This window comes from Electrona antarctica (genome assembly GCF_951216825.1).
Source record: "Electrona antarctica genome assembly, chromosome: 3".
In the NCBI taxonomy this organism is placed as follows: Eukaryota; Metazoa; Chordata; class Actinopteri; order Myctophiformes; family Myctophidae; genus Electrona; species Electrona antarctica.
The window spans coordinates 21,210,534-21,235,976 of record NC_136808.1 but is presented as its reverse complement, the minus strand read 5'-3'; the positions used below and the strand labels follow the sequence as shown (position 1 = coordinate 21,235,976).

The following is a 25,443-nucleotide window of genomic DNA, read 5'->3' as shown; positions in this document are numbered from 1 at the left end:
AAAAGGGACACAGACAGATGGGTGGGACACGGATATACAGCAGGATATACATCTCCACCATCCATTGTTACCGGCTCTGTGCTCTACAGGCGGGCAACGGTCTAGTAAACCATCATTTGTGAGAGCGTATTCCTGTGTCGTGGATTTCAGCTGAGGCAAACCTAAAGTAGACTTTTTGTCAGTAATGTACATTGTGAGAATACAAATCTGACATGATTCCACTAAGCTGCAGAAGCATAGGTCTTTAAATAGAGTGGCGAGGGAACGCTGTAGACCAGAGATTAATGCCGTACCATCCCTGACTGCCTGAAGCTCAGCGTAAAAGAGTCAGCCTGACTCTTTTAAAAGAGTCAGCCTCTTTTAGGCTGAGCTTCAGGCTTCATTTAATAAATGAATAAAACTTTATTTTAACCTTTGTATCTCTATCCTGGGCCTGTCATAATCAGGGAACATAATATGGCAAAGAATAGGCAAACATTTAAAAAAAAGAAAATCTACAAGCTCTCAACACGTCGAAACGGGTACAGGCTTTAGTTTCGACATAATTGGTCCGACAACGACAACCTACCTCAAACCCTAACCTAAACATAATGCAAGCACGGAGCAGCGCATGTTCGCCAACCATAACACATGTTCGCCAACCTTAATGCATGTTCGCCAACCTTAATCCGATCGTGTTCCACATGTCGGTCATATGGTATGTCAGATAAGCGTGCGCACCCCCTTGTAACATCAGTTATTCATCAGAGATTTTTTGTAGAGGGGACCAAGAGGGGACAAAGTATAGACCCCTGAGGCACCCCAGTCAACGAAGTATGTTATTGTTGTATGGTTTTAGTGGTTGCTGGTGCTCTCCCTACTCTTCCACTGAGGCCATGCTTAGACGACAACGGTTTGTAGCGAAAACAGAAAACTCCTGTTGCGTTCTCACTCTTTTTATCTGCATTTAGAATGAGGGCAATTGATTGGAAACGCTGTAGTGTGCAACTGTGCATGCCAGGTGGCTAGGTGGCGGTGGCGCACTACGCATGCATGATGGAACCACTTCCGTTCTACTTCCTATCGCATGGTTGTTTGTTTACATTAACCAATACAGCGTGGTGGCTCCATTCATTTGTATTGCTAGAATGAGCGGGATGAGGGAGCGCTTGCTCATACTAGAAACTCAAATACATCTCTTTACCAATGTAATAAACATACGCCACGTGAGCAGACATGGTCCATGATGTCACACATTTTGTGGATTCACCATTTTGCCCGTTTACATGGAGACGCCAGGCGGAGCACATCTGATGTTTTATTTTTCATTTTTTTCTCTAGAGACTGTTGACACTGCCATATCAACGTGGCCTGAGACATGTAGACCCTGGTTTACAAGTAGTACTGCCTGAAGCTCTTAAAAGAATACTTCACCCCCAAAAAATACTTTTTTCCTCTCAATTACTCACCACATAAAGCCTTGAACTCAGCGCCGTCCGAGTTACGTCCCGATAGGCAGAGAATAGTAAATATTAGAAGCCCCAAGTTTCCATGCCCCGACAATAGAGTTGGAAATGACACGTTCAGCAGGGGGAGTCCTTGACCAGGCTATGTTTGCACCACCCTGTATGCGTGCAGTCCGGGGGAATACAGCCAAACACCACAATGTCTAGTATGCCAGTATGGCCATATTAGCCACATTCCAACGTCCTGATAACGGTTGATTTCGTATATTTAATACAGTGATAACGGACGAATCTGTTGATTTTGTTAGACATTTTTTATTTAGTTTTAGTCCTTTGTTGTTTTAATACTCTTTTGAATAAAATTACATTTTGTTTTAGGCACATTTTTTTGTTATCTGAAATGTTTAAGTCACCTAAATATACAGTTGATTATGTTGACTAAAATGTATTTTTGGCAGGCTGTGATGTGGTCCTAATGCCTGATTGTTACTTAACTGCTTGCCGAAAATAGCAGATTACAAGCTCACAGCGTCTTGCAGCGTGACACCCAAAAAGTCTATATCTCCCCCAAGCCAAGTGGGGACTAACTCTTTTGAATGTGCGACAGCAATGTGGTTGCAGTGACCCCTCTCCATTGGGAGAGGACATGAGCGAACGTTACGGAATGCAGCTTTAATTGGTTGATTATATTTAGAATCCACATCAAAGACTGTGTGCGATGATGTGAGAGAAATAGAGTGAGGAATTATTAGCAAACAAAGATAAGGTCCGCACACTGGCCGATGCTCCAAAACTTAAAAGGTGTTTTGAATGGTTGGACGTGGATGTCTTTCAAGCCATTGGCTCTGAAGTTTTGTAGCATCATCCAGTGTGCAGACCTTATCTATCTTTATTATTATGAACTCGGCCCGGCCCTGTTTTTTAGTGTGGACGTGCATGCTTTATTGTTCTCTAGGAAATATTAACCACATAAATGAACCCTTAGGATCCCTATGGGGTTCATTCTACTAAATTAGCAGATCTACAGAACAAGCTTCTTCTTTCACCTCTCTCTCCGTCCGTCCGTCCGTCCGTCCGTCCGTCTGTCTGTCTTTCTTCTGGGAACCCATTTGGGAAAATAAACTAAACTAAACAACAAAACAAAACATTTCCCCCCTTTGTGTTTGCCTCTGGGGCACCGCCTCCTTTTTTGTGTAGAAACAGGAACCCGTTTTAGCTCCTCTTAATCCACTTCCTCCTGGGTGCTTCTGTGTTTATTCCTATACTAACAACAACACTACCTACCGCCCATGTTTAGGGCTTAGTGGTGCTGATAGATTCTGTTTTGAGAGATGAATGTGTCTCTCTGTGATGTGCGGAAGACATACTGTGTGTGTGTGTGTGTGTGTGTGTGTGTGTGTGTGTGTGTGTGTGTGTGTGTGTGTGTGTGTGTGTGTGTGTGTGTGTGTGTGTGTGTGTGTGTGTGTGTGTGTGTGTGTGTGTGTGTGTGTGTGTGTGTTTCTTTCTGTCACCAAAGACTTTTAGCCTACAGACAGTGCAAACAGAATATGTGCATGTGGCGCGTGTGTGTGTGTGTGTGGAGAAAGAGTTGGTTGTTTGCTTTAGGAGAATCTGTACATTTCACTCGGTGAGATCATTTACGATTTGAGTGTGTGTGCATATGAGCGTAGGTATTTGCATATGATTTGCATATGCATGGGGACATGCATTAGTACTGCTTTCCCCCGTGTATTAGTTATTATAGTTGCATATTACCACTGTCAGATGAAAACCTCATATCTCCATATTGTACTTTTTATCAGTAGTGGAAAAAGTACTCCATTGTTTTACTTTTGTAAAAGTATCAATAAAGCAATGTAGAACTATAGCTCACTAATGTGCCACGTTGCAGCAACATGTTCTGAGAGGATTGTAGATCTTTTTTTTTCACAACTTCTGTGTGGCACTGGAAGTGAAAGGCACACGCTGTTGTGTGTGAGTGTGTGTGTTTTATACATATTTTACCAATGAAAATGATTAACAAGAGCTTGAGACAAAATAATAACTACATGATTGAAACCAATGGAATACAGTATATATTTTTCCATTTCCTGAAAAGTAACAGTTTTGGACATGCAAAGTTTCCATCTGACAATAATATACTGATAATATTATTGTGTTGCTGTCGGCAGAGACCTCTTATCTCCCTATTCTACATTTTTGTGTTTTTCTTTCCTTTTAAAACAAATATCGCCCTATATACTTCACTCTACAGCGTCCCCCGACAGCATCAAAAGCAGCATATTGGCACCACGTTTCGAGCTTGTAGATTCTACTACTTTTACTATTGTTTTATTTGAATCCTGAAAAGTAACAGTTTTGGACATATGAGGTTTCTACCGAATCCATACCTGCTACAGATCTAGAATATAAATTGTCCGCTGTGATTCCTACTCTGTAACGGTCTGTAGCGTATTATGCTACACCTCTCTGCTCATGAATGCTAAGTCGGTAGAATCCATCTCACAGAGGATTCCCCAAAGCAAAGTTCAAATGAACTATTATTAATGGCCATTTATGAGAAAAGATGAATACTGTGCATGAATAAATGATGATGATAGAGACACATCTTACACTGTATGTCAGATTATAATGTTTTATTAATTATGCACAAGGAGCAGCTAGAATGTGCGTGCCGCTAAACTGCTAAGCTTGTCCAGACACACTGGAGGTGACTACAAACCAGTAAATTACAACAAGACGTACTGTAAGTTACATCCGCTCCCGACCAGATCAGAAACCCAAAATGGTATGCGCCCCAGGTTATATAAGTTTAGTATTTTAGTGACACATGCAGTCTACTCCTCATTTATGATTCATGAAACATAACAATCTGACATACAGTGTATGATGGTGGACACCACTCTTTGTCACACCAACATTTCCCTGCGTGCAAATCAACCCCTCTTGGCGCTTAACTCTTGATGTTGTATTTGTGTTGTCTGGGGCTGTGCTCACACAGGGCAGTGGCGCAACTCTCACCGAATGCTAGGTGGGGATCTACACGGATAAATCCGTCCCCCCCAGCCCTGCCCAGGGCGCTGTTTATACCAGTCGGTCTGTCATACCATCCCTCCCCACTGGGGGCACTGTTTATACCAGTCAGTCTGTCATACCATCCCTCCACACTGGGCCCCCACATGTGGCCCCCACCTTCACCTAATGCGGCCCGCAGGTTAATATCAACTGGCGGCCTGAGGGCCACATGTGGCCCCCACCTTCACCTAATGCGGCCCGCAGGTTAATATCAACTGGCGGCCTGAGGGCCACATGTGGCCCCCACCTTCACCTAATGCGGCCCGCAGGTTAATATCAACTGGCGGCCTGAGGGCCACATGTGGCCCCCACCTTCACCTAATGCGGCCCGCAGGTTAATATCAACTGGCGGCCTGAGGGCCACATGTGGCCCCCACCTTCACCTAATGCGGCCCGCAGGTTAATATCAACTGGCGGCCTGAGGGCCACATGTGGCCCCCACCTTCACCTAATGCGGCCCACAGGTTAATATCAACTGGCGGCCTGAGGGCCACATGTGGCCCCCACCTTCACCTAATGCGGCCCGCAGGTTAATATCAACTGGCGGCCTGAGGGCCACATGTGGCCCCCACCTTCACCTAATGCGGCCCGCAGGTTAATATCAACTGGCGGCCTGAGGGCCACATGTGGCCCCCACCTTCACCTAATGCGGCCCGCAGGTTAATATCAACTGGCGGCCTGAGGGCCACATGTGGCCCCCACCTTCACCTAATGCGGCCCACAGGTTAATATCAACTGGCGGCCTGAGGGCCACATGTGGCCCCCACCTTCACCTAATGCGGCCCGCAGGTTAATATCAACTGGCGGCCTGAGGGCCACATGTGGCCCCCACCTTCACCTAATGCGGCCCGCAGGTTAATATCAACTGGCGGCCTGAGGGCCACATGTGGCCCCCACCTTCACCTAATGCGGCCCACAGGTTAATATCAACTGGCGGCCTGAGGGCCACATGTGGCCCCCACCTTCACCTAATGCGGCCCGCAGGTTAATATCAACTGGCGGCCTGAGGGCCACATGTGGCCCCCACCTTCACCTAATGCGGCCCGCAGGTTAATATCAACTGGCGGCCTGAGGGCCACATGTGGCCCCCACCTTCACCTAATGCGGCCCACAGGTTAATATCAACTGGCGGCCTGAGGGCCACATGTGGCCCCCACCTTCACCTAATGCGGCCCGCAGGTTAATATCTGGCTGTGATTCCTCATCCTCCCATGTGTCTCAAAATGTAAAAGTTTAACCACATTATCAGCAGCGCCTCGAACATGGTCAAAACTCACTGACCATCTGTAAGTAGCCTATTCTATATAAAATGTACAACACCATCATCTCCTGGGCAGTTTTCAGGAGAGGAGAGGGTTCGCATGTTTTAAACATGTAGTTAGACTTGGGCTGCAAAACCCATGCACCTCAGAGAAAAAAAAGGAAGCTTACCGGTGTTGACAGTTGTGGAGCTTTCATTAGCGACGCGTCGATCTCCTCCTTTCCCCATAAATCCCAAAATAGTGTAATAATAATAATATAATTCCCAAAGTGGGGTCCGGGGACCCCCAGGGGTCCTTGAGTGAGTTCCAGGGGGTACCCAGCTACATGATAGTTTGGAACCAAATGGACCCTTATGGCATGTCATGTGGATGCTCTTTGAGTTAAATTAACATTGATTTTACATTATCAATTGGAGTCCCACAGCTAGAAATGGCATTAAAATAGGGTCCGTAGCCTAATGGCAATGCTTGTCAAACTGGGGGTCCTTGAAATTAAACGGGTTGAGAATCACTGCTAGAGCTGTATAAATCTTCTCTTATGGGGGTCCCTGGCATATCTCTTCAAATGGGGGGGGGGGTCCGCGGGCTAATAAGTGTCCATTTGGGGGTCCTTGACACGAAAAAGTTTGGGAACCACTGAGGATAACGTATATCCATTCATCTCCTGATCTAGTCAATACACGTGTTACACGTCAACAAGAAGTCAAGAACAGTGCGTGACACCAAAAGTGGTGACCTATTGAATCCTGTTCCTGTATTATTAGAATCATTACGCAATCACCACATACGGGCCAAACCATTTTGGGATTTACACAGGGGTGGACCAAATACATCCTTCAAAATATATCGCAATATGAACGCAGGATTTCTAAAGTAGGGGACCGCCCCTGACACACTTCTCTGTATCTCCTGTCTCCTCTGTGTGTCGGACAGCTCGCAATTCATTTCCAATGGGAGTCACGTGGTTTTGACGAGACAACCTTGTTCGATGGGGGGGAGGGGGTGGGGTAGAACACAATATCGAACAACGTTGTCTCGTCAAAACCATGTGACCCCCATTGAAAATGAATTGCGAGCTGTCCGACACAGAGGAGACAGGAGACACAGAGAAGACATGCGTGTCTTATGTGTGAGCGGAGCCTGGTAGTTCCGTTGCGGTGGGGTCACGGGGTGACCAATCAATCACAGTGTTTGTTTACGTCCTGTCCTGTAGTTCCGTTGCTGTGGGGTGACCAATCACACGGACTGGTTTGAGGTGTACAACGCCACACGCGTGCCAGACTCCTGCTGCCTGGAGTACAGTGACAACTGTGGTCTGGACAACCCTGGAACGTGGTGGACAGCGGTAAGAAACACTTTGTATTTACCATATAGTTCAATATTAACTAAGGGCGGACTGCCTCACCCAAGATTCAAGACTTTATTGCCATGTCAACAGGGTTGATTGGAATTTGTTTCAGTGCACTAAAAACAGACAAAAAGACACATAATCATCACATATTCAGACAGTAGACAAGATACAAAAGTACAAACATCATATGAGGGGGACCAATAAATAAGAAGAATGCAAAACGTTACAATTCATGTTGAATAAATAAATAGCAATTCATCGCAGTTACAAAGCAGCTTCACGCTGTAAAGTGCGAGTGAAAAGAGGGTCAGCATTCAAGAGGCGAACAGCCTCGGGATAAGTGCTATTCTTAAAGCGGGAGGTATTGCACTTTAGAGAGCGCAGTCTCTTACCTGAGGGCAGGGGTGCGAAAAGAGAGCAGGCAGGGTGAGAGGGGTCGGAAATCACCTTCTGCATCCTCCGCTTAGGGCGTATGGTTCTACCCACTTGGTAGAAGTGCCATTAATGAATGGTAAAGCACACCCTTGAGTGTAATATTGCTATTATACAACAGTTCCCTTAAAAACATGTGAACTCAATTTAATTATAAATAAGATATTTGCTAAAAACATCATCATTTAATGACAGATGTAGCTACTATGAGTAAAAATATTACTCATGAACTTGGAACATTTAATGTTCCAAGAAAATCGCTAGCATAGCAACCCAGTTGGCTCCGCTCTGGGAGAGCAGCACAGCTGATTTTTATGTTGTGATTAGGTGTTCCATGATTCATACTCGTTTGAAGCACGGCTACTTCAACCAATCAGATGACTTCCTCGAAACGACATTAGATCAGGTCTTCGCTGTACATTTCAATGGAAGTTGCTCAGTTACATTTGAAGCACCCGGAAGACTTCCGAATAAAGGTTTCTGCCCGACAGCAGCGATATGTCATAGAGATGACAGGCATTGCAGACATGAATTCTGAGATCCACATTGTACAAGCTTCTGAACATTTTGCAGTTTCAAGTAAAGAGTTTTAAGGATAAAGATTAGAGAAACAAAGAAAATAAACACTTTTCAGTGTGCTGTTGTCTGGCCAATCTCCTCGTCATGCATGGAACTGAAATGTTATGTGAAAATGTCACTTTTGTTTCCAGAGCATGATGCTTTGTTTATTTCTTCGCTGCCCTAGAGCAGACAATGGAATGAGGTGCTGTTGATAAGGGGCCACGGTATGTCAACACCACTCCAGTACCCTCAAATTAAACAAAACAATACAATTATGTTTTGCAACAATTAATAAGACAATTGGAGAAAGACAACACCACTCGAGTACCCTTTAATTAAACGAATTGAAAGGACAGAACCTAACAATACTACTAGCAACAATGGTCATATTATAAAAACAAGTGGGAAAAGACCATTTTGTTTACCAGGTTTTCTGCAGAAATACAGATAATTATGTTATGTCAGCTATGTTAATCACATTAACCCTAGCATGTCATAATGGGCCAACATTCAGCAAATATTCACACTGAAGACGGCTGTATTTACCCTCCCAAGGGCCCCCGGGATAGACAACATTTCAGGGCCCCCCTGGGCTGTGCAGTGTGCAGTGCATTTCGGTCGCGGCACGGCCGGACAAAATTTGGTGTATTTTGTTTTAATTTCGCTGTAATTTTTGGGTACCCAGCCCCCCCAAAAGAGAAAGGCAGACAGACAGACAGACACTATCGCTATGCACGGCAGGCTGCCATGCACAGCGACATTGGCAGGGGTTTCCACAGCTACCCCACAACACAGCGTGACTATGTCTGCAGTGCAGACAGCAGAGCAGAAGCTCTCAATGTTTTAACCATAATACTAAATATACAATAACTAAACATAAATCTCACTTGAATTGGATTGCAAAAAAAAAAGCTTTTTCTTTTTTTTATGGCCCCCGGGCTGCAGCCCACCCTAGCCCAATGGTAAGTCCGCCCCTGTACGTCTTGCAGGGGCACACATTCAAATTAATAAAATAAAAAAACAGCGAAGGCCTGAATCTAAATAAACGTGTGTGGTTTGGAGAAAAGGTACATTCTGTGCCCGTCTGTAAATATATTGGGCGTGTTCGGAAATAGCGCACTGTGCAATGCAAACTAATAGACGAGTACGCTCCGGTGCGGTATTTCCGAACGCGTGATCCATTGTATGTGTGATAGCTCAGACTTGTTTACCAATGTCAAAGCGCGTACGCACACACACACACACACACACACACACACACACACACACACACACACACACACACACACACACACACACACACACACACACACACACACACACTTATTAGTTCTTCATCACTCCATCCATCCGGAGCACACATACTGTAGTATCTGCAGCCACTCTGCTGTTTCACACTGAACACACAGTTGGCAAGGTCTTGAAGAATGACACATTTCCTGCACTCTGCCAGCTTGCACAGTATATACATGCATATTTATTTCAGCAACGTCACAAACGACCTTCCTCTTGCCTGAGGAAGGTCGTTTGTGACCAGAACGTTGCCAAAGTAACTCATCATAAGATCTCCATGCAAGCTGCCACATGGGCATTTACTTTTACCAAAGCTTTTAGACTTTTAATTTAGGTAGGTATAGGTATGCCAACGTTTCTTGACGTGTTGCGAGCTTGTAGATCTGCTATTTTTGGTGAAGACACTGTACTATAGGCTGAAAAGGTATAGAGGGTCTAAGTGGTTAAACTGAAGTGATGTAGATACATTCAAAATATCATCAAAGTATTCTGGCCTTGCGTCGAGGCACCCTAGGGTGCCACGGCACCCACTTTGAGAACCCCTGCTTTAGAGAGCGCTCCGGGTAAAGCAGCATTCTGCCAACTGTCCTCAAGACAAATGTCACTGCCGTCACTTCTGCTGTCCCTCTAATCCATTACTGTAGCGGCTGCCTCGTGTAGAATTGATTTACCTCTCAACATGATTGTCTCGCAACCACAGGGAAAAAGAGACTTATGTTGTCAAAGCGTTCATTTCTCTCATTGATAATCTTTTGGGTCTCTTTATCCATCTCGAGGAGAGTTTTGTGTTTTTTTCTTCTTAAGAACGTTTTTTAGATGAATAGAACAGTTCAGCAGATAACCAAAACAATCGTTCAGTTTGTGATAAAAGCATGACATTTGGTACACTTATAGCCAAAGGCATTCTAAAAAGATTTGGATATGGACCCATCTTGAATTTTCAACATGGCGCCTATAGCAGCCATTTTTCAAAATGGCCACCAGCAACAACTGTTTTCTTATGAGTGATGGATATAATATGGAATTTCAGACTTATTTAACATACAAGTACTTGGTAAATGTATTTTGGACAATTGAACATTGTCATTGAATATTCAAGATGGCTGCCGTTTTTCAAGATGGCAGCCGTTATTGTATGACTGTCTGATGCGTGATTTCTTTCTACGTACGCTTGGTGACGCCCCACGCGGCCCGCCTGCCTCTGATTGGCCGCGAACCCTCTTATTGGCTAGCCACCATATTCACATTATGGCATAGACCGAATACGGACACACGCAAATCAACACAAACACTGTAGCCTATTTATTAGAAAACCCTACATCGTCGCCACATGACAATCATAATCATGACATGATTCATGACGGTGAACTTATGTTATGAGTCTTTATGACAAAGTCAATAACAGTATCCATAAGAAAGCACGCTAGAGATGTCAACATAAACATGAAACATTATTGTACTGTAAAAAGGGACTTTGTTATACTATTCCCTTCAGCTTTATCCTTTGTAGTATTAGACCGAATACGGACACACTGTATTTATTAGAACACCCAACATTGTGATCAAATCACAATTCAATCAAAGCAAACCGTGTAAACAATATTAGTAAATACGGACACACGCTAATCACCACAAACACATATTTATTAGAACACCCAGAACGAATCACAATTCATTCAATCAAAGCAAACCGCATAAACAATATTCGTTTGCCTTTAACAGATTAATCGCCCAGGACGAAGTTCTTTGTCCTTTCTATTAGTAACGCCCGACGCTCAAGACGAAGTACTGTCCTAAAGACGAAGTTTATTGATACGAGAACAGATCGCCTGGCTGTATAGCCCAGGCGCGCCTGCTGGGCTCTCCTCTGTGACGCGCAAGACTGAGACGTCATCAAAAAACTCCCTCCTCTGTTTAGCTGATGAAAACGAAAATCTTAAAACGTTCATAAATCGCGATCTAAATCATCCCGTCTTTTTCTGAAAAAAGATCCTGTGTTAGACGGCGCTCCGCGGTCCAGTCGCTAGTCTCGATAGATTTATTCTTGTCTCCCGTTGTTGTCGATCGATTCTAAAGTGCTGTGGCTATTGTTAGCTGCTACACAACATCATGAACTTCCGGCCGGTCCGTCCGGAAAAGGCGTCCGTGTTTATAAATCGACTGGGCGCATGAATGTAGTGGATTAAATAGTTCCGGGCAATTAAAGTGTTAATTCTGTGCCTTTAGAATACTACGCCTATCGCCTGTCATCATCTGTAGACTGTCACAGGGCGCCGCCATCTCTGACTGTTTCTGACATTGACAACAACAAGCTCTGGCCAATCAGACGCGCAGGGCGTCACCAAGGGCGGGTCTATGTCTTAAAGCGTACGTAGAAAGAAATCACGCCTGTCTGATATGGGTGTCAAATCAGTAGGCCTATATTTTTTATGAAGCAGAATTCAAATTTGGAACTGATTGGCCAGAAGGTTCCTTCTACCTCCCAACTAACTACTGAAATTGCAAGAAAATACTATATGCTTACTATGATCTATTTTATTGAAATTTAAATGTTGATCCAATAAACAATAAAAAATCCTATACAGGTATCTGCAAAATGAAAACAACTGAACCATTTAATGAATGGAAATGTAATAGAGTGGATGTTGAAGCAGCAACCAGGGCACACTGGTGACACAGCGCTGTGAAACTCAGCAAGGGGTTCAGTGCCAGCTAAATACACTCCACCTCCTAATTATGCTATATTTTCTGTAATTCATGTGCTGGTTGTGGTGATAGTTTAGTGGTAGTCTAGTTTAGTTTTCCTTTTTTTATGATAAGTACTTTATTTGGACAACATAATATATATGCATGGACATTATGCAGGGGCGACTGGGGCGAATGGGGCGAATTGGGGTTGTCCAATGTTCCATGGGTCGGCGGTTCGAATCCAGGCTCCTCCTGTCTACATGTCGAAGTGTCCTTGGGCAAAACACTGAACCCCAAATTGCTCCATATGTGCTGGTTGGTACCGTGCATGGTTTCCGCTGCCATCGGTGTATGAATGTGTGTGTGAATGGGTGAATGTAATGCACAATCTATGTAAAGCGCCTTGGATAAAGGCGCTATATAAATGCACCATTTACCATTTACCATTATGTATGAGCACAAAACATCATATAAAACAAGGATAGGTAAGATAAACAAATACAAATTAAAATAAATCAATTCTTTTTTTTGTATTAGTTTACACGACCAAACACGCAGCATCATCAACCGTATCATAATGTATACTAAGACAGTAAACAATCAAAAGGGCATTGCTTGGCACTGAGGAACACGTTCCACTTCGAATCATATTTATCTAACTGATTATTCATCTTAAAAGATAACTTCTCCAAAGCAGCCACAATACCAAGCTGAGTGAACCATACATGTGCTGGAGGCAAATCCTCAGACATCCATTCCTTAACAATGATGTTCCTGCCCACCATTAATGCTGTATGAATCCAGTCAGCTAGAGGTGCAGGGAGATGTTTTAATGGCGATGGGTCACCCACAATAAACAGAGCAGGTGTATAAGGAATATCCTGGTTTGTGATTTGCATTATATTCTCATGAATAGCACACCATAGCGTCTGTACCCTAGGGCACTCCCACAATACATGAATAAGTGTACCGGGGTCCTCACCAGACCTCCAGCAAACCGGACTCTCTCTGAGCTTAGCCCTGAACAATCTTGTCGGAGTCCAGTAGACTCTATTCATTATTTTAAATTGAACTAATCGGGTTCTAAGTTCACGGGACATCTTCTTTGAGTTCCGTAGAATCATCTTCCATTCACTGTCAGTAAAGGGTTGATTTAAATCAACCTCCCAAATCCTCTTTTCACTTGAGGGCTGACCTTGGTGTGCTATCATAATTGAATAATATGTTGATGCCTCATGTCCAGTTCCAAATATAGCTGTGTAGTTTAGTTTCCTAAATTCATATAATGTACTTAATAGTTAACCCTTAGAAGATGAAAGACGCCAATTGGCGTCTTCATCAGAATTCCGTAAATGATCAATGACGCCAATTGGCGTCTTCACAGTTTTTGATGAATCTAAACATATTAATATGCTCCGAAGCGCTGTTTAAATTCCTGAGCTTATATTCCAACTACATTACCCAGAAAACCCGTGTCACGTGACACACGTGTACGTGTTGCCATTGGAAGCTGGTCCCACCCCCTGTAAACAGTGGGGGCAGAGGGAGTCTTCATAGTTTTCATTGCTTTGCCTGTTTTGCCGTCTCGCCCGAGCGATTTTCTAGCAGAAAAAGTTTAAAGCAGTACTATTTATTTGAGCGAGTTTTGTGGTAGTAGTATTGATCCATACGCGTCCCAGTCGCCTTCTCCAGGCGGAGTAGCCCTGGTCCAGTGCTTACAGCGAGACTCGCTGCTCCCTCCCTCCTTTTTTCATTGTCTCCCCATCGTCGTCCGATGAGCTATACCGGGAAACCATTGAAGAAGACGATCAACCCGGAATGTTTTGAGGTAATCTTATTGTAGAAAATGCCCTTCTATAGTGATCAGAAATCATAAGATGATCGCTACAAATAGATGCTTGGATAATTACTACTACTAGTCAGATCATGACGCCAGAATGACTCACCACGATGGCCCCCAGCCATTAGCCAGCACCAAAGGTGCTGGCTAATGGTGTTGGTCGGTGCATTGGTGCTGGCTAATGGTTGGAGGGGGGGTTGGTGTCGATCGGTTGATTGGTGCAGTACAAATGTATCGTAGCAGGCATGCACGCATGGCAGTACAAGTATTTTATACTGTAGCGTGCCTTATAGGCGATCTGATCTTTAGAGTAATGTTCGCTCCTTTTTATTTACTGTCTACAAAGACGGAGAACAAACATGCATCGTTTACTGAAGCAACGCGTGGTTGGTTATGATGACCTTGCTACAAGGATCGGAGGGGGGACGGGGAGTGAAGCTAACAGTAGCGTATTATATAAGATCTGTATGACGTTTCATTGACGTCTGAGCTTGCATGATAATTGCATTCATTGTATATTGTACACAATCATGATTGTACATTGTTTAGTGTGTCTCCGTGTGATGATGATGATGACGATGATGTCAGATAGCCTACGTCCCCGTCCCCCCCAACTGGCTATTGGCCGGGCTGACTACAGCTAAATGTTTATTTTTATATATTTAGAACTGGCATCAGATGAGGAGGAGGAGGAGGATGATGATGATGATGATGATGATGATGAAGACGAAGAGTCAAGACTACGATGGAGTTCTCCGACACTGAACCGGATGCATTCATTCATTTCAGTTGTTGTTTTTTTTAAATTTAGCCTACACACACACACACACCGTCAAGAACAACTGGAATGCAGTGGTTTGGGGACACTGGGGAGTTTGGGGACAACTGTTTTGTATGTAGGCCTATTTATTTTCTGTAATATTTATTATAATTGTATTATGTTAGTCATAAAAAATAAAAGACAAGCTTTTACAATGAGTTAGACCTGTCATGGCTATTTTGTTCACTATTCTGAGGTTTATGGTTTGACTAAGCGAGTTTCAACTGTGATTTACTCTGTAACGGTAGATGGTAAGAACCCATTTTTTTTGTTATAATACAGTATACATTCAAGTCTATATTTTGATACATATCATGGGCACAAAGTCATATCAAAAACAATGTCCTTGGATGTGTTTTTTATCAAAACTGTTTCTTCACAACAGGTTTTTGAGATACATGCATGAATAGACAAGGTACTGGTAAGACTATGTAAACATGGTATATATCAAAATGTGCGTTAGAATGTCTAATTTTACCCCAAAAAAGAATTGAGTTTATATGATGTTCCATTTCAGAGCTAGGGGGACTTTTAGCTGGATAGGTCAGATTGATCATGACTGACCATGCTATTTATAGATGGCAAAATATCTACAGTGGTACATGTGAGAAACTTTTTATTTTATTTTAATTGAACTAGACAACTCACCCTTTAAAATGAGATATTGCATGGCTATGTACGCCCAGCAGAAAAAAAGTTATTTAGAAAATAAAACTTCAACCGGGCATAACTTTTTTTGTTGTCCTAGAAACACTACCCAGTGTAAATGCAGGCTCTTTTAAATGGCTTCCAACACACAAACTAAACATTTTATCAACTCAGTTCATTTTTTTCCTGGAAGCAGACAAGCCAAGCTTTCTCTGAAGGTCTTTCGTTGTCACACATTCACAGCAGAGAATTTTCAATAAATCATTCAAAAACGCCATTTTTCCATAGAGAAGTCTACAAACTGTATAGAAATCCTTGAAACTCTCAAAGAGTTAATATACATTTAGATGTAGTTAGATAGCCGCACCTGAATGGACAGGATGTGCCAGCGCGGGAGAGCCGAGCCAAGGGTAACGGGGCTTTATATGACTTTCATAAAGTTACCCAGAAGGTGTGCAGATCGCACAGGAATTTAATGGTACTGGATGAACGATCTGGCTAGGTGTAGGGTAAATGTTCTTATCCGAACCTATAGTTGTATCCCATACTTGAATGTGTTTCCCTGTAACTTGTGAATTTTGATGGTCAAGGACCATCAACTTCTTTCACAGCCAAGACTGACTGGAAGCTCTGTGTTATATGCCAAGAGGCATAACATAATAATGTCAGAGGCATTGGGATGTCCTTTGCAGAACAAAGGAGCAGACAAGTGGAGTGGATACACTTCACTTGCAGAGAATTTGCTACGTGTGTGTGTGTGTGTGTGTGTGTGTGTGTGTGTGTGTGTGTGTGTGTGTGTGTGTGTGTGTGTGTGTGTGTGTGTGTGTGTGTGTGTGTGTGTGTGTGTGTGTGTGTTTGCGTGCGTGCGTGCGTGCGTGCAGTGCGACAAGGGCACTGCACCAAAAGGATGCCCTGTTTGACCCAGTCAGTGTGATAAGAAAGTGTTTGAGAAACAAGATGCTCAATCGGTAGCCCACCAAGAGGCCCAAGAAGAGATTAGACGTTTGCCTGGGACCCAAATAATGTAAACAGCACATCTACATGCACACAATGCGTCGCTTCACGCAGTGTTGCGAGCTTGTATAGATCGACTATTTTCACTACTCATTATTAATGGAGATCATATCTGAAGTTCAGGAGCAGGACCACACCTCCAACGCAGCTACCCCCACCTCCTATCAAGCCACCTCCAATCGGGTCACCTCCACCTGCGTATATAAAGCCCATCCAACCCCTGGTTCTCCCCCCTGTTCTCGCTTCGTCATCCCACCCCCCCACCCCAATTCTCATCCTACTCCCTCTAACATCTTCGATCCCTAAGGGGGGTCTGACGTGCCTCGGGAGCATGCCGGATCCCCGTAGCTTCCCCACCTCGTCTCAAATCCCCGACGCCGTCGATGGCCCGTCGTGGGCCATCACCCCGTGGTGGTGTTCATGATCATGTCTTTCTTCCTGTTATCAATAAATCTGTTAAATGTTCTCATTGGTGGTGTGGTTCTTGATAGTGACACACAACAACAATAACTAACAATTAACTAACATCATACATCATACATCTTTTGTAAGTAATCTGTAAATAATGTGAAAGTTAAAACAAAGGTCATATGAACACATACTAAACTTGGGAACATGAAAGAGCACACAGGGTGAGAGTGGGTCGGTAGTACGGATGGTGTGGGATGGATCTCAGGAATGGCTTTTTGCTGCCAAACCTTGTTGAATAGAGACGGCATCGTGTGAAGGAGTGTTATTGTGGAACAGAAAGCAATTTCCTACAGCAAACAGCCATGCTTTCTGTCTGTCTAACTTTATCTGTCAGTGGAACCGAGAGCTCTTTTATAACAACTTGTTATAAAAGAGCTCTCGGTTCCACTGACAAGGCCCGACTGACTGTTTGACCGCGTTGGAAAGTAACTCAAACTAAAACTTACTCGAGTACCACAGGTACTCACTTCTTATGGTTGTTACATTTTAAGTACCACAGGTTTAAGAGAACAGGTGCATCCTTATTCACTTCTTATGGTTGTTACATTTTAAGTGGTGGACTGCAATGCATTAGAATATCATATTGGCCATGGGTCTGGACTTTACACTTCATAGCGCATATACAGTCTGTTCCATACAATTTGTATGGGTCACGAGTAAATATATATATTTACTCGTGACCCATACAAATTGTAGAAATTTCTCGTCATTTATCACTTTGTCCACATTGCCAAAGATGAGATTCTTGTCATTGGTTTTATTTCTATTGATTAAGCTCATCGCTGCTGTCTGAATGACCCTCGGTTGCTAGGCGTGTGTGTGAAAAGTGAAAAGTCTACCTCCAGCAGAACAGATTTTTTCAAATGCTTGGATTCTTTTCCCAGACTGTGTTTTTGATATCCAAAACAAGGTTTATTCACGGCCCATAATGATGATGATCGCGGTTACAAAATGTTCCGGGTGAATTAAAATCAGATTGCAGCCGTGGGACACATTAAACAGACACTTTTACTTCCGCTTTATGGCCTGTGAGATTGTTTCCTTCAAAATAAGACTAGCACCGAAAAGATCGTAGCACTGGGTGAATTAAGTGATTATTTAGTCTGGCATTGAATGACTTAAAAAAACAATTTCAACCTTTTTCAAAAGTATCTCATCATTAAAATATAAAAATCTGAATGGAAATACACTGACCTCTGAAGTATTATATTGTTATTATGGTTGTTTAGATCTGTTATGGTTCAGGCTTGTCCTTGTAGCAGCTCTACCCTGCAGAACTATATCGTCATATTTGCCTGATAAAGACCTATAATGTCAGAACGTTGCACCATTAAATACAATTGTTTGGGAGCTTTAAACCAGTGTGCAGATGTTTTAATGTATTTGTGTCATCTACATATGACAAATCTGTGTCAGACTGTGTGTCTAATGTAGTACTCCCCTGCATATAACATGTAAATTAAAGCATAAACATCTGGAATATTGTCTATGACTCCTCAATTGCCTCATCAATTACTCAATCATTACGAAATGGTATATTAACTCTAGTTAATCTACCGCCTCCACTCCACAAGCTGTGATAAAGTCTTACAACTTGGGGTGTGTGTGTGTGTGTGTGTGTGTGTGTGTGTGTGTGTGTGTGTGTGTGTGTGTGTGTGTGTGTGTGTGTGTGTGTGTGTGTGTGTGTGTGTGTGTGTGTGTGTGTGTGTGTGTGTGTGTGCGTGCGTGCGTGCGTGCGTGCGTGCGACACTGATGTATACAATGAGACATTGTACTGTTAGACGGATGTTAGGTTCTTAGCTTACTTACCTTGATTACCTTGACTATTTCCATGTATTTGATGTATTAGTATTACCATGTGTTGTTGTCCTTGCTTACTGTAAATCGCTCTGGATTAAGAACGTCTGCTAAATGCCTAAATTGTAATCGTCTATCCACAGCCCTGCTATGAGCGTGTGAAAGACTGGCTAAATGAGAACCTGGTGGCTCTTTGGATCTTTGCCCTGTGCACAGCCCTCACTCAGGTAATTCAAAAAATGTGTCCGTTTGTTTTTGTAACCATACCACTGTTTTTGACCAGAGGAGTCCCTCAGCTGCAGTTCCACTCACAGTTATGCTAACTACTTTTGCTGGGGACCCCCTGGAACCAGCCCAAGAACCCCTGGGGGTCCCTGGACCCCACTTTGGAGAACACTCCACTGAGTCCTTTAGGTCCTCCACACTCCGTTTTGGTTCTCACCAGCATTTGAATCCCGCCCAATATTGCTGGTATTCATCATCACTTTGATTGCATTGCTTTTAACAGTTTATTTATGTTTTTATTCTGTTTATAGCTGATTGCTTTCTTTTGCCTTTGATTTGCCCTTTGAGCTGCCCTGTATGTCTTCTTGTTGTTTGTTTACGTCGATGGTTTACCTCCTGCTGTGTGCGGCACTTTGGTCTTTAGGGATTGTGTTCACAGAAATAATTTTCTTCTTGTTGCTTTTACCCCTTTATTTTCTCCCCCAATTTAGTCGCTATGCCAACTAATAAGCCTATCTCACAGAATTTCCCCGCCCCCCTTAATACGCCCCCTTTCGGGGTTAGTGGTGATAGCGTGACGTCACTCCATAGACGCTTCATGTTAACACTTTGATTGCTGCAAGATCTCAACAGGCCTATTTGGATGTTGCTGCCGTTTAACATTGCACAAAGGCCTTGTTCGGGGGCCCACAGTAAAATGTTCTCTTATAGCGAGAATCACACGCCTACATCAAAAGAAAGCTGAACTTGTCCACTTCAATTAAAAAAATACATTTTGATTTTACCATGTTCCATTCTGGAGATATTGACCTTTTTGCAACACCTGCATTTGCCTGGAAGTGGTTATCTTGAACAGCGAGCAGAGTTATGGATGGTTTAAAGTCAGAGACATTGACAGGCAGATATAAAATTGAACCCAATAAATATCCTATACATCCTATACACCGAATGAAAGCCCTGAATGTGTACTTTTACGAGGAAAACAGTAAACATTGATCCCATCTACAGTTAGACAGTAATTGGTTATTGAATGCAGCTTGTGCCCACCAGATAACTTCAGAGAAGACATGGACGTGAACTCCTCAATATTCACAAAATAAGGCCTATAGCGACATATAAATACTATATACCGTATGAAACAGAAGACTCTCTGCTTTCATAAGGAAAAAAATTGTACTGTAATAATAAAAAAATCACACCCCTGTGAAGTGAGCAGTGCAACTCTACTTCTCTACTTATTCACTACAGCTCGCTATATACGGACTGAGGCAGAAAGTCATGTAAACCTTTTATTTACAGTTTGGTCTGTAAACTTCTACTGTAATAATAAAAATCACACCCCTGTGAAGTGAGCGTTGCAACTGTTCTGTACTTATTCACTACAGCTCGCTATATACGGACTGAGACAGAAAGTCATGTAAACCTTTTATTTACAGTTTGGTCTGTAAACTTCTACTGTAATAATAAAAATCACACCCCTGTGAAGTGAGCGGTGCAACTGTTCTTTATAGTTGCGCGGTGCAACTGTAGAGAACAGTTGCACCGCTCACTTCACAGGGGTGTGATTTTTATTATTACAGTAGAAGTTTACAGACCAAACTGTAAATAAAAGGTTTACATGACTTTCTGTCTCAGTCCGTATATAGCGAGCTGTAGTGAATAAGTACAGAACAGTTGCAACGCTCACTTCACAGGGGTGTGATTTTTATTATTACAGTAGAAGTTTACAGACCAAACTGTAAATAAAAGGTTTACATGACTTTCTGCCTCAGTCCGTATATAGCGAGCTGTAGTGAATAAGTAGAGAAGTAGAGTTGCACTGCTCACTTCACAGGGGTGTGATTTTTTTATTATTACAGTACAATTTTTTTCCTTATGAAAGCAGAGAGTCTTCTGTTTCATACGGTATATAGTATTTATATGTCGCTATAGGCCTTATTTTGTGAATATTGAGTTCGGGTCCATGTCTTCTCTGCAGTTATATCTGGTGGGCGCAATGTGCATCCACCCAGTATTATGACAAACTGTACATGGGATCAATGTTTACTCTTTTCCTCGTAAAAGTACACATTCAGGGCTTTCATTCGATGTATAGGATGTATAGCATATTTATTGTGTTTATTGTTATATCTGCCTGTCAATGTCTGACCTTCATAACTATGCTTTCTTTTTGATGATGATTGCCGCCTCGCCTAATCTATCTCACTGCTTTCATTGTTTTGATCGCAGTAACATTGGGGGGGGGGGTCATGGGCACATTGGGCAGCAAAAGTCTTGATCCGTACGGCTATAAAAAGTCCCATTCCACCGTTCGGTTCAGAACTATAGTATAACGGCGAGACGCGTTGTCATCAGCTGATTTTGTTTTTCAAGCTAGTGTAGGGGAACATGCCTGGGCATGCTAGCCTGGCACGGCCAGACTCATAGCGAGGGTTCACTGATGTTTCCTCCGGGGAAGAATCTTCAGTGAATCCCCGCTATGAGGCTGGCCAAGCCAGGCTATGGGCATGCAGCTTGGGGGCGATGGAGGGGAAAAAAGCGTCACCCGGCTGTGATGTCGACGAGAAGGAAAAAATGACTTCCACAGATGACAACACCACGGTTTAGGTCGCGGAAAAGTTCGTTATACATTACACCCGGGTCGATTACGTCCCCGACGCGTTCATTGCGGTCTTATCACTACAATTATAATGAATAAAAAAGCGTTACAATCACACGTCTGAGCGATCTCCGATTATGACGGCTCTGCATGGCGATACGTGATCCACCAACGGAACACTGTCTTGTCGTGGCGGCCCCTCGATACGGTGGTTATTGTTCGTAGTATTGTAGGCTCGGGGATCGTTTGGTCGCTACAGTATGAAGAAGGAAACATGCATCTGTCCATGTGTGTTGCAGATGTTATGCATTGCAATGCCGATCTGGTGCATATGTGTTTAGGCAATAGGCAGCGTTCCGTTCAGCGTTCAACTGGCTTCTACACGTAAAGCGGCCAGCCCTCCTGTTTTCAGGAGGGGAGGGGGGTTTTTGTTTTTTGTTTTTTTTTCTGATCACGTGAGCGGGAGTAAGCAGCAATGATAGGGCGATGGTTCTTCATTGTCCGGGTGGGTAAAAAGATGAATGAAAGTATTCTATAAAAAAGTGATTGAAACGTATTGATACGTGATCCGCACCCGACGTTTGATTAATTGATAACGTATTGATACGCGATCCGCGTTGGGAGTGTTAACAGAGGTAATTTAAGAAGTCTACAACTTTTGTTTTCTCAAGGTAAGGTTTGTTCTATCTGTTCGAGCTGATTTACCATCTTGTTTGCTTCATAATAATATTGGTCTGTCACATTTTTACATTAGAAAATGTACTTAGATTCTCCAGAGAAAAAAACGTGTAAATGCTCATGTTAAAGTCACCACTATTTACCGGAAGTGGGCGTGAAAAACGGGCTGTGAGATAGGCCTATTCCTCCCCACACACATTTCTGTATTGTATCCTACTGTCTCACCTGCCAGTGAGTGAGGAGCCCCCACCGGGAGGACGTAGAGTGTCCGTCCTACTCCTCCCGCTCAACACTCATTCACAACACACGTTGTGAGCTTGTAGATTGGGAGAATACATTGTATATATTTCTTTAATGTTGGGACGTCAGATGCACCATGTATTGGCATGTGTTTAATGTGCTTTACAAATAAATTTGACTTTACTTTTAATCACTTAAATATGCTCCATCTGTCACATGTGTTTGTTTTGTGCAGATCCTGGGCCTGGTGTTCTCCATGACCATGTTCTGTCAGTCAGTCAAAGTAGAGACCTTTTACGCCTAGCGAAACCTACATGCAACCGAAGGAACCAACCTCCGCTTTGGGCCTTCAACAACAGACTATGTAATGTAATGTTTGTTCATTATAGAGGGACAAGATGGAGGGTGATGAGACGTTCACAGACTCTTTGGTTCACCCCATGAGGAGGAGGAGGAGGAGGAGGAGGAGGTAGACAGACTGACTGACCATCATGATGTAACCAGTTCACAGTATTACCTTAACTATCTACAGAGAGAGCACACAGTGTATACATATAACTATGTCATAATACCAACGCCACTTTATATGGTTCTGCTCTTATAGGGCAATAGCAGTGGCAGCCATTTTGTGGTGCCACACATTCATTGTTTTTCCCCATAGGGATTTCCTCAAATATTTATATAACTTATTTGAAACCTGGAACCAAGCCACCCAGGATCCTAGTGAATAACACCATAACACATTTTGATTCTGTTTCAAAAAATATTTGAAAACTAAAATAATATTCAATATATTCAAAAGAAATTGTGACACAGAATCATACGTGTTATGGCCACGATTCACCAGGCCTGCCTGGATGTCTTGGTTCTGTCTAGGCTTAAGATAATATAAATATCTTCGGAAATGTCTATAGGGGGAAAAAAATGAATGGGTTTTCTATCTGTAGCACCAAAAATGGCCGCCACTGCTATGCATTTCGTTGGCTGGTCTGGTCGGTGAAGAAACCTCGTATCTCCATACAATATATCTACAATTGTAGATATGCTATTTTCATTATTGTTTAAATGTAAAAAAAATATATAAAAAAAAGAACGGTTTCTACCCGACAGCTGACGATATACCACTGTTTCTCTAGAGGTCCAAATAATGGACCCTAACAGCTCTGTGAATAAACAAGAGGGTACAAATGGAACCATTTTCTTTTTTAATCTTTGGGACCCTAATCTACATTGTAAACATTAACATTGGGTCAATTTTGGTTCCATGTGTACACACTCGGAGGGGTCCATTTGGAACCACTTTGGGGTCCCTTGGGGGTCCCTGAAGCTGGACCAGTACGTGTTCTATAGCAGTGGTTCTCAAAAGTTGTCCTTTTCGGCTTCTTTTTTAACTTTTTTTTTAAACTTTTTTATATACTTAGTATAAGTGTAGGCTATAAAGGGCTGCACATTTCTAAAGTGACAATTTAAGCACTTTTAAGCCCTTTTTAATACCTCTAGAATTAAAATGATAAACTAATAATAAGACCATTACTATGCCAAAAGTAACCAACAAACTATAGCATAATAAATGGTTGACCAAACTGTCAAATTTTACCTAAGAAATTAGGCACAAGTTGTCAAAATTGCCGCTCACAACACCACGCTTGTATCTGTGGAACAGAGTCAAAGTAAATGTAACGCCTCAACTCCTACATTCCAAGTGCTTGTCAAGGTGGGAGTCCCCAGTTCAAACATGATTATTTTGGGGAGTTCCCAGTTCAAACATGATTATTTTGGGGAGTTCCCAGTTCAAACATGATTATTTTGGGGAGTTCCCAGTTCAAACATGATTATTTTGGGGATTCCCCATTTCAAACATGATTATTTTGGGGATTCCCCAGTTCAAACATGACTGATGATTTTTTGGGGGTCAGGGCCTGAAAGGTTTGAGAACCACTGCTATACAGTATGACCAACTGTCATGTTTATGATAATCATACAGTATTATGGGGTACTGTGTAGGGCTGGGCCATATGGACAAAATATCTAATATAACAATGTTTCTGACCAAATACCTCCACACCATAAGTGTGACGATAACATCCTTTTGTGACGATAATATACATTTTCTTTGGAATTGTTTTTTTTATTGAGAATCTTTTATAGTACAGCTTAAGTGATTAAAACCAGGAAAAGAACAGGACAACGACAATACGTATAGGCTATGTCCTATCATGAGATTACATCCAAAATCCCAGACGATATCTAGTCTCATATCACGATATCGATGTAAAATCAATATATATATATTGCCCAGCTCTATTATGAACATAATTATATAACGATATAAGTTTTACATTATTTGGAATCATTTGATGCTTTGTAAAGGTGATTTTCCAATGGGAGCTGTATGGAACGTGGTTGTTGGGGCGATCTATTTTATTTGTTTCAGTGCATGGCTCTTGCAGTGGTGTGTGTATTAAATGTTTTTGGCTCATGTAAACCAAACACGTGTCATTAGTTTTTTGTTCGTTTGTTTTAATTTAATTTGTTTTTTTTCTTCTTTTAACTCAGTTTTTCTCCCCAATTTAGTTATGTTAATTGATTCCTCCCCACACACACTTGCTTTGTTGTCACTGCTGTTGTATCCTACTTGTTGCCACGACAACGGGAAGCAACGGGACGTCACCACAGTGACGTCGCCATGACTATAAAATAAGAAGCCTAGGTCGATCAGAGGCAGATTAAGATTGAGTAACAAGGTGATTTATACGAATATAATTACTAACACCGCTACTTACAATTTGACCCTCAAAAGTGCCATACGGCCCTAAAGCACTTTCGGCTTCATACTTAAGATCTAAGAAGACTTGTCTTAATTTGGTCCTCTGAGCCGGATCGTTAGGTCGCTGGTTCAAATCCTCCTCAAATTTATTTTATAGTAATTTTATAGTCATGGCGACGTCGGCTGCGGTGACGTCCCTTTGCTTCCCATTGTCGTGGCAACACTACTGACTCACCT

General features: G+C 42.6%; 1 protein-coding gene across 1 annotated transcript in view; it reads left to right on the top strand.

Moving 5' to 3' along the window:
* Positions 1-23,146, top strand: part of LOC306920449 (tetraspanin-4-like) — a gene marked incomplete at its 5' end in the record, with an annotated part of 200,202 nt that extends 177,056 nt beyond the window's left edge. Inside the window, 3 exons of the mRNA XM_079497206.1 lie at positions 6,996-7,127; positions 18,841-18,924; positions 22,675-23,146. Of these exons, the coding sequence (XP_079353332.1) occupies positions 6,996-7,127; positions 18,841-18,924; positions 22,675-22,743 (285 nt within the window). The 3' untranslated portion in view covers positions 22,744-23,146. The remainder of the gene's footprint in view (positions 1-6,995; positions 7,128-18,840; positions 18,925-22,674) is intronic.
* Between the last annotated feature and the right edge of the window lie 2,297 nt (positions 23,147-25,443).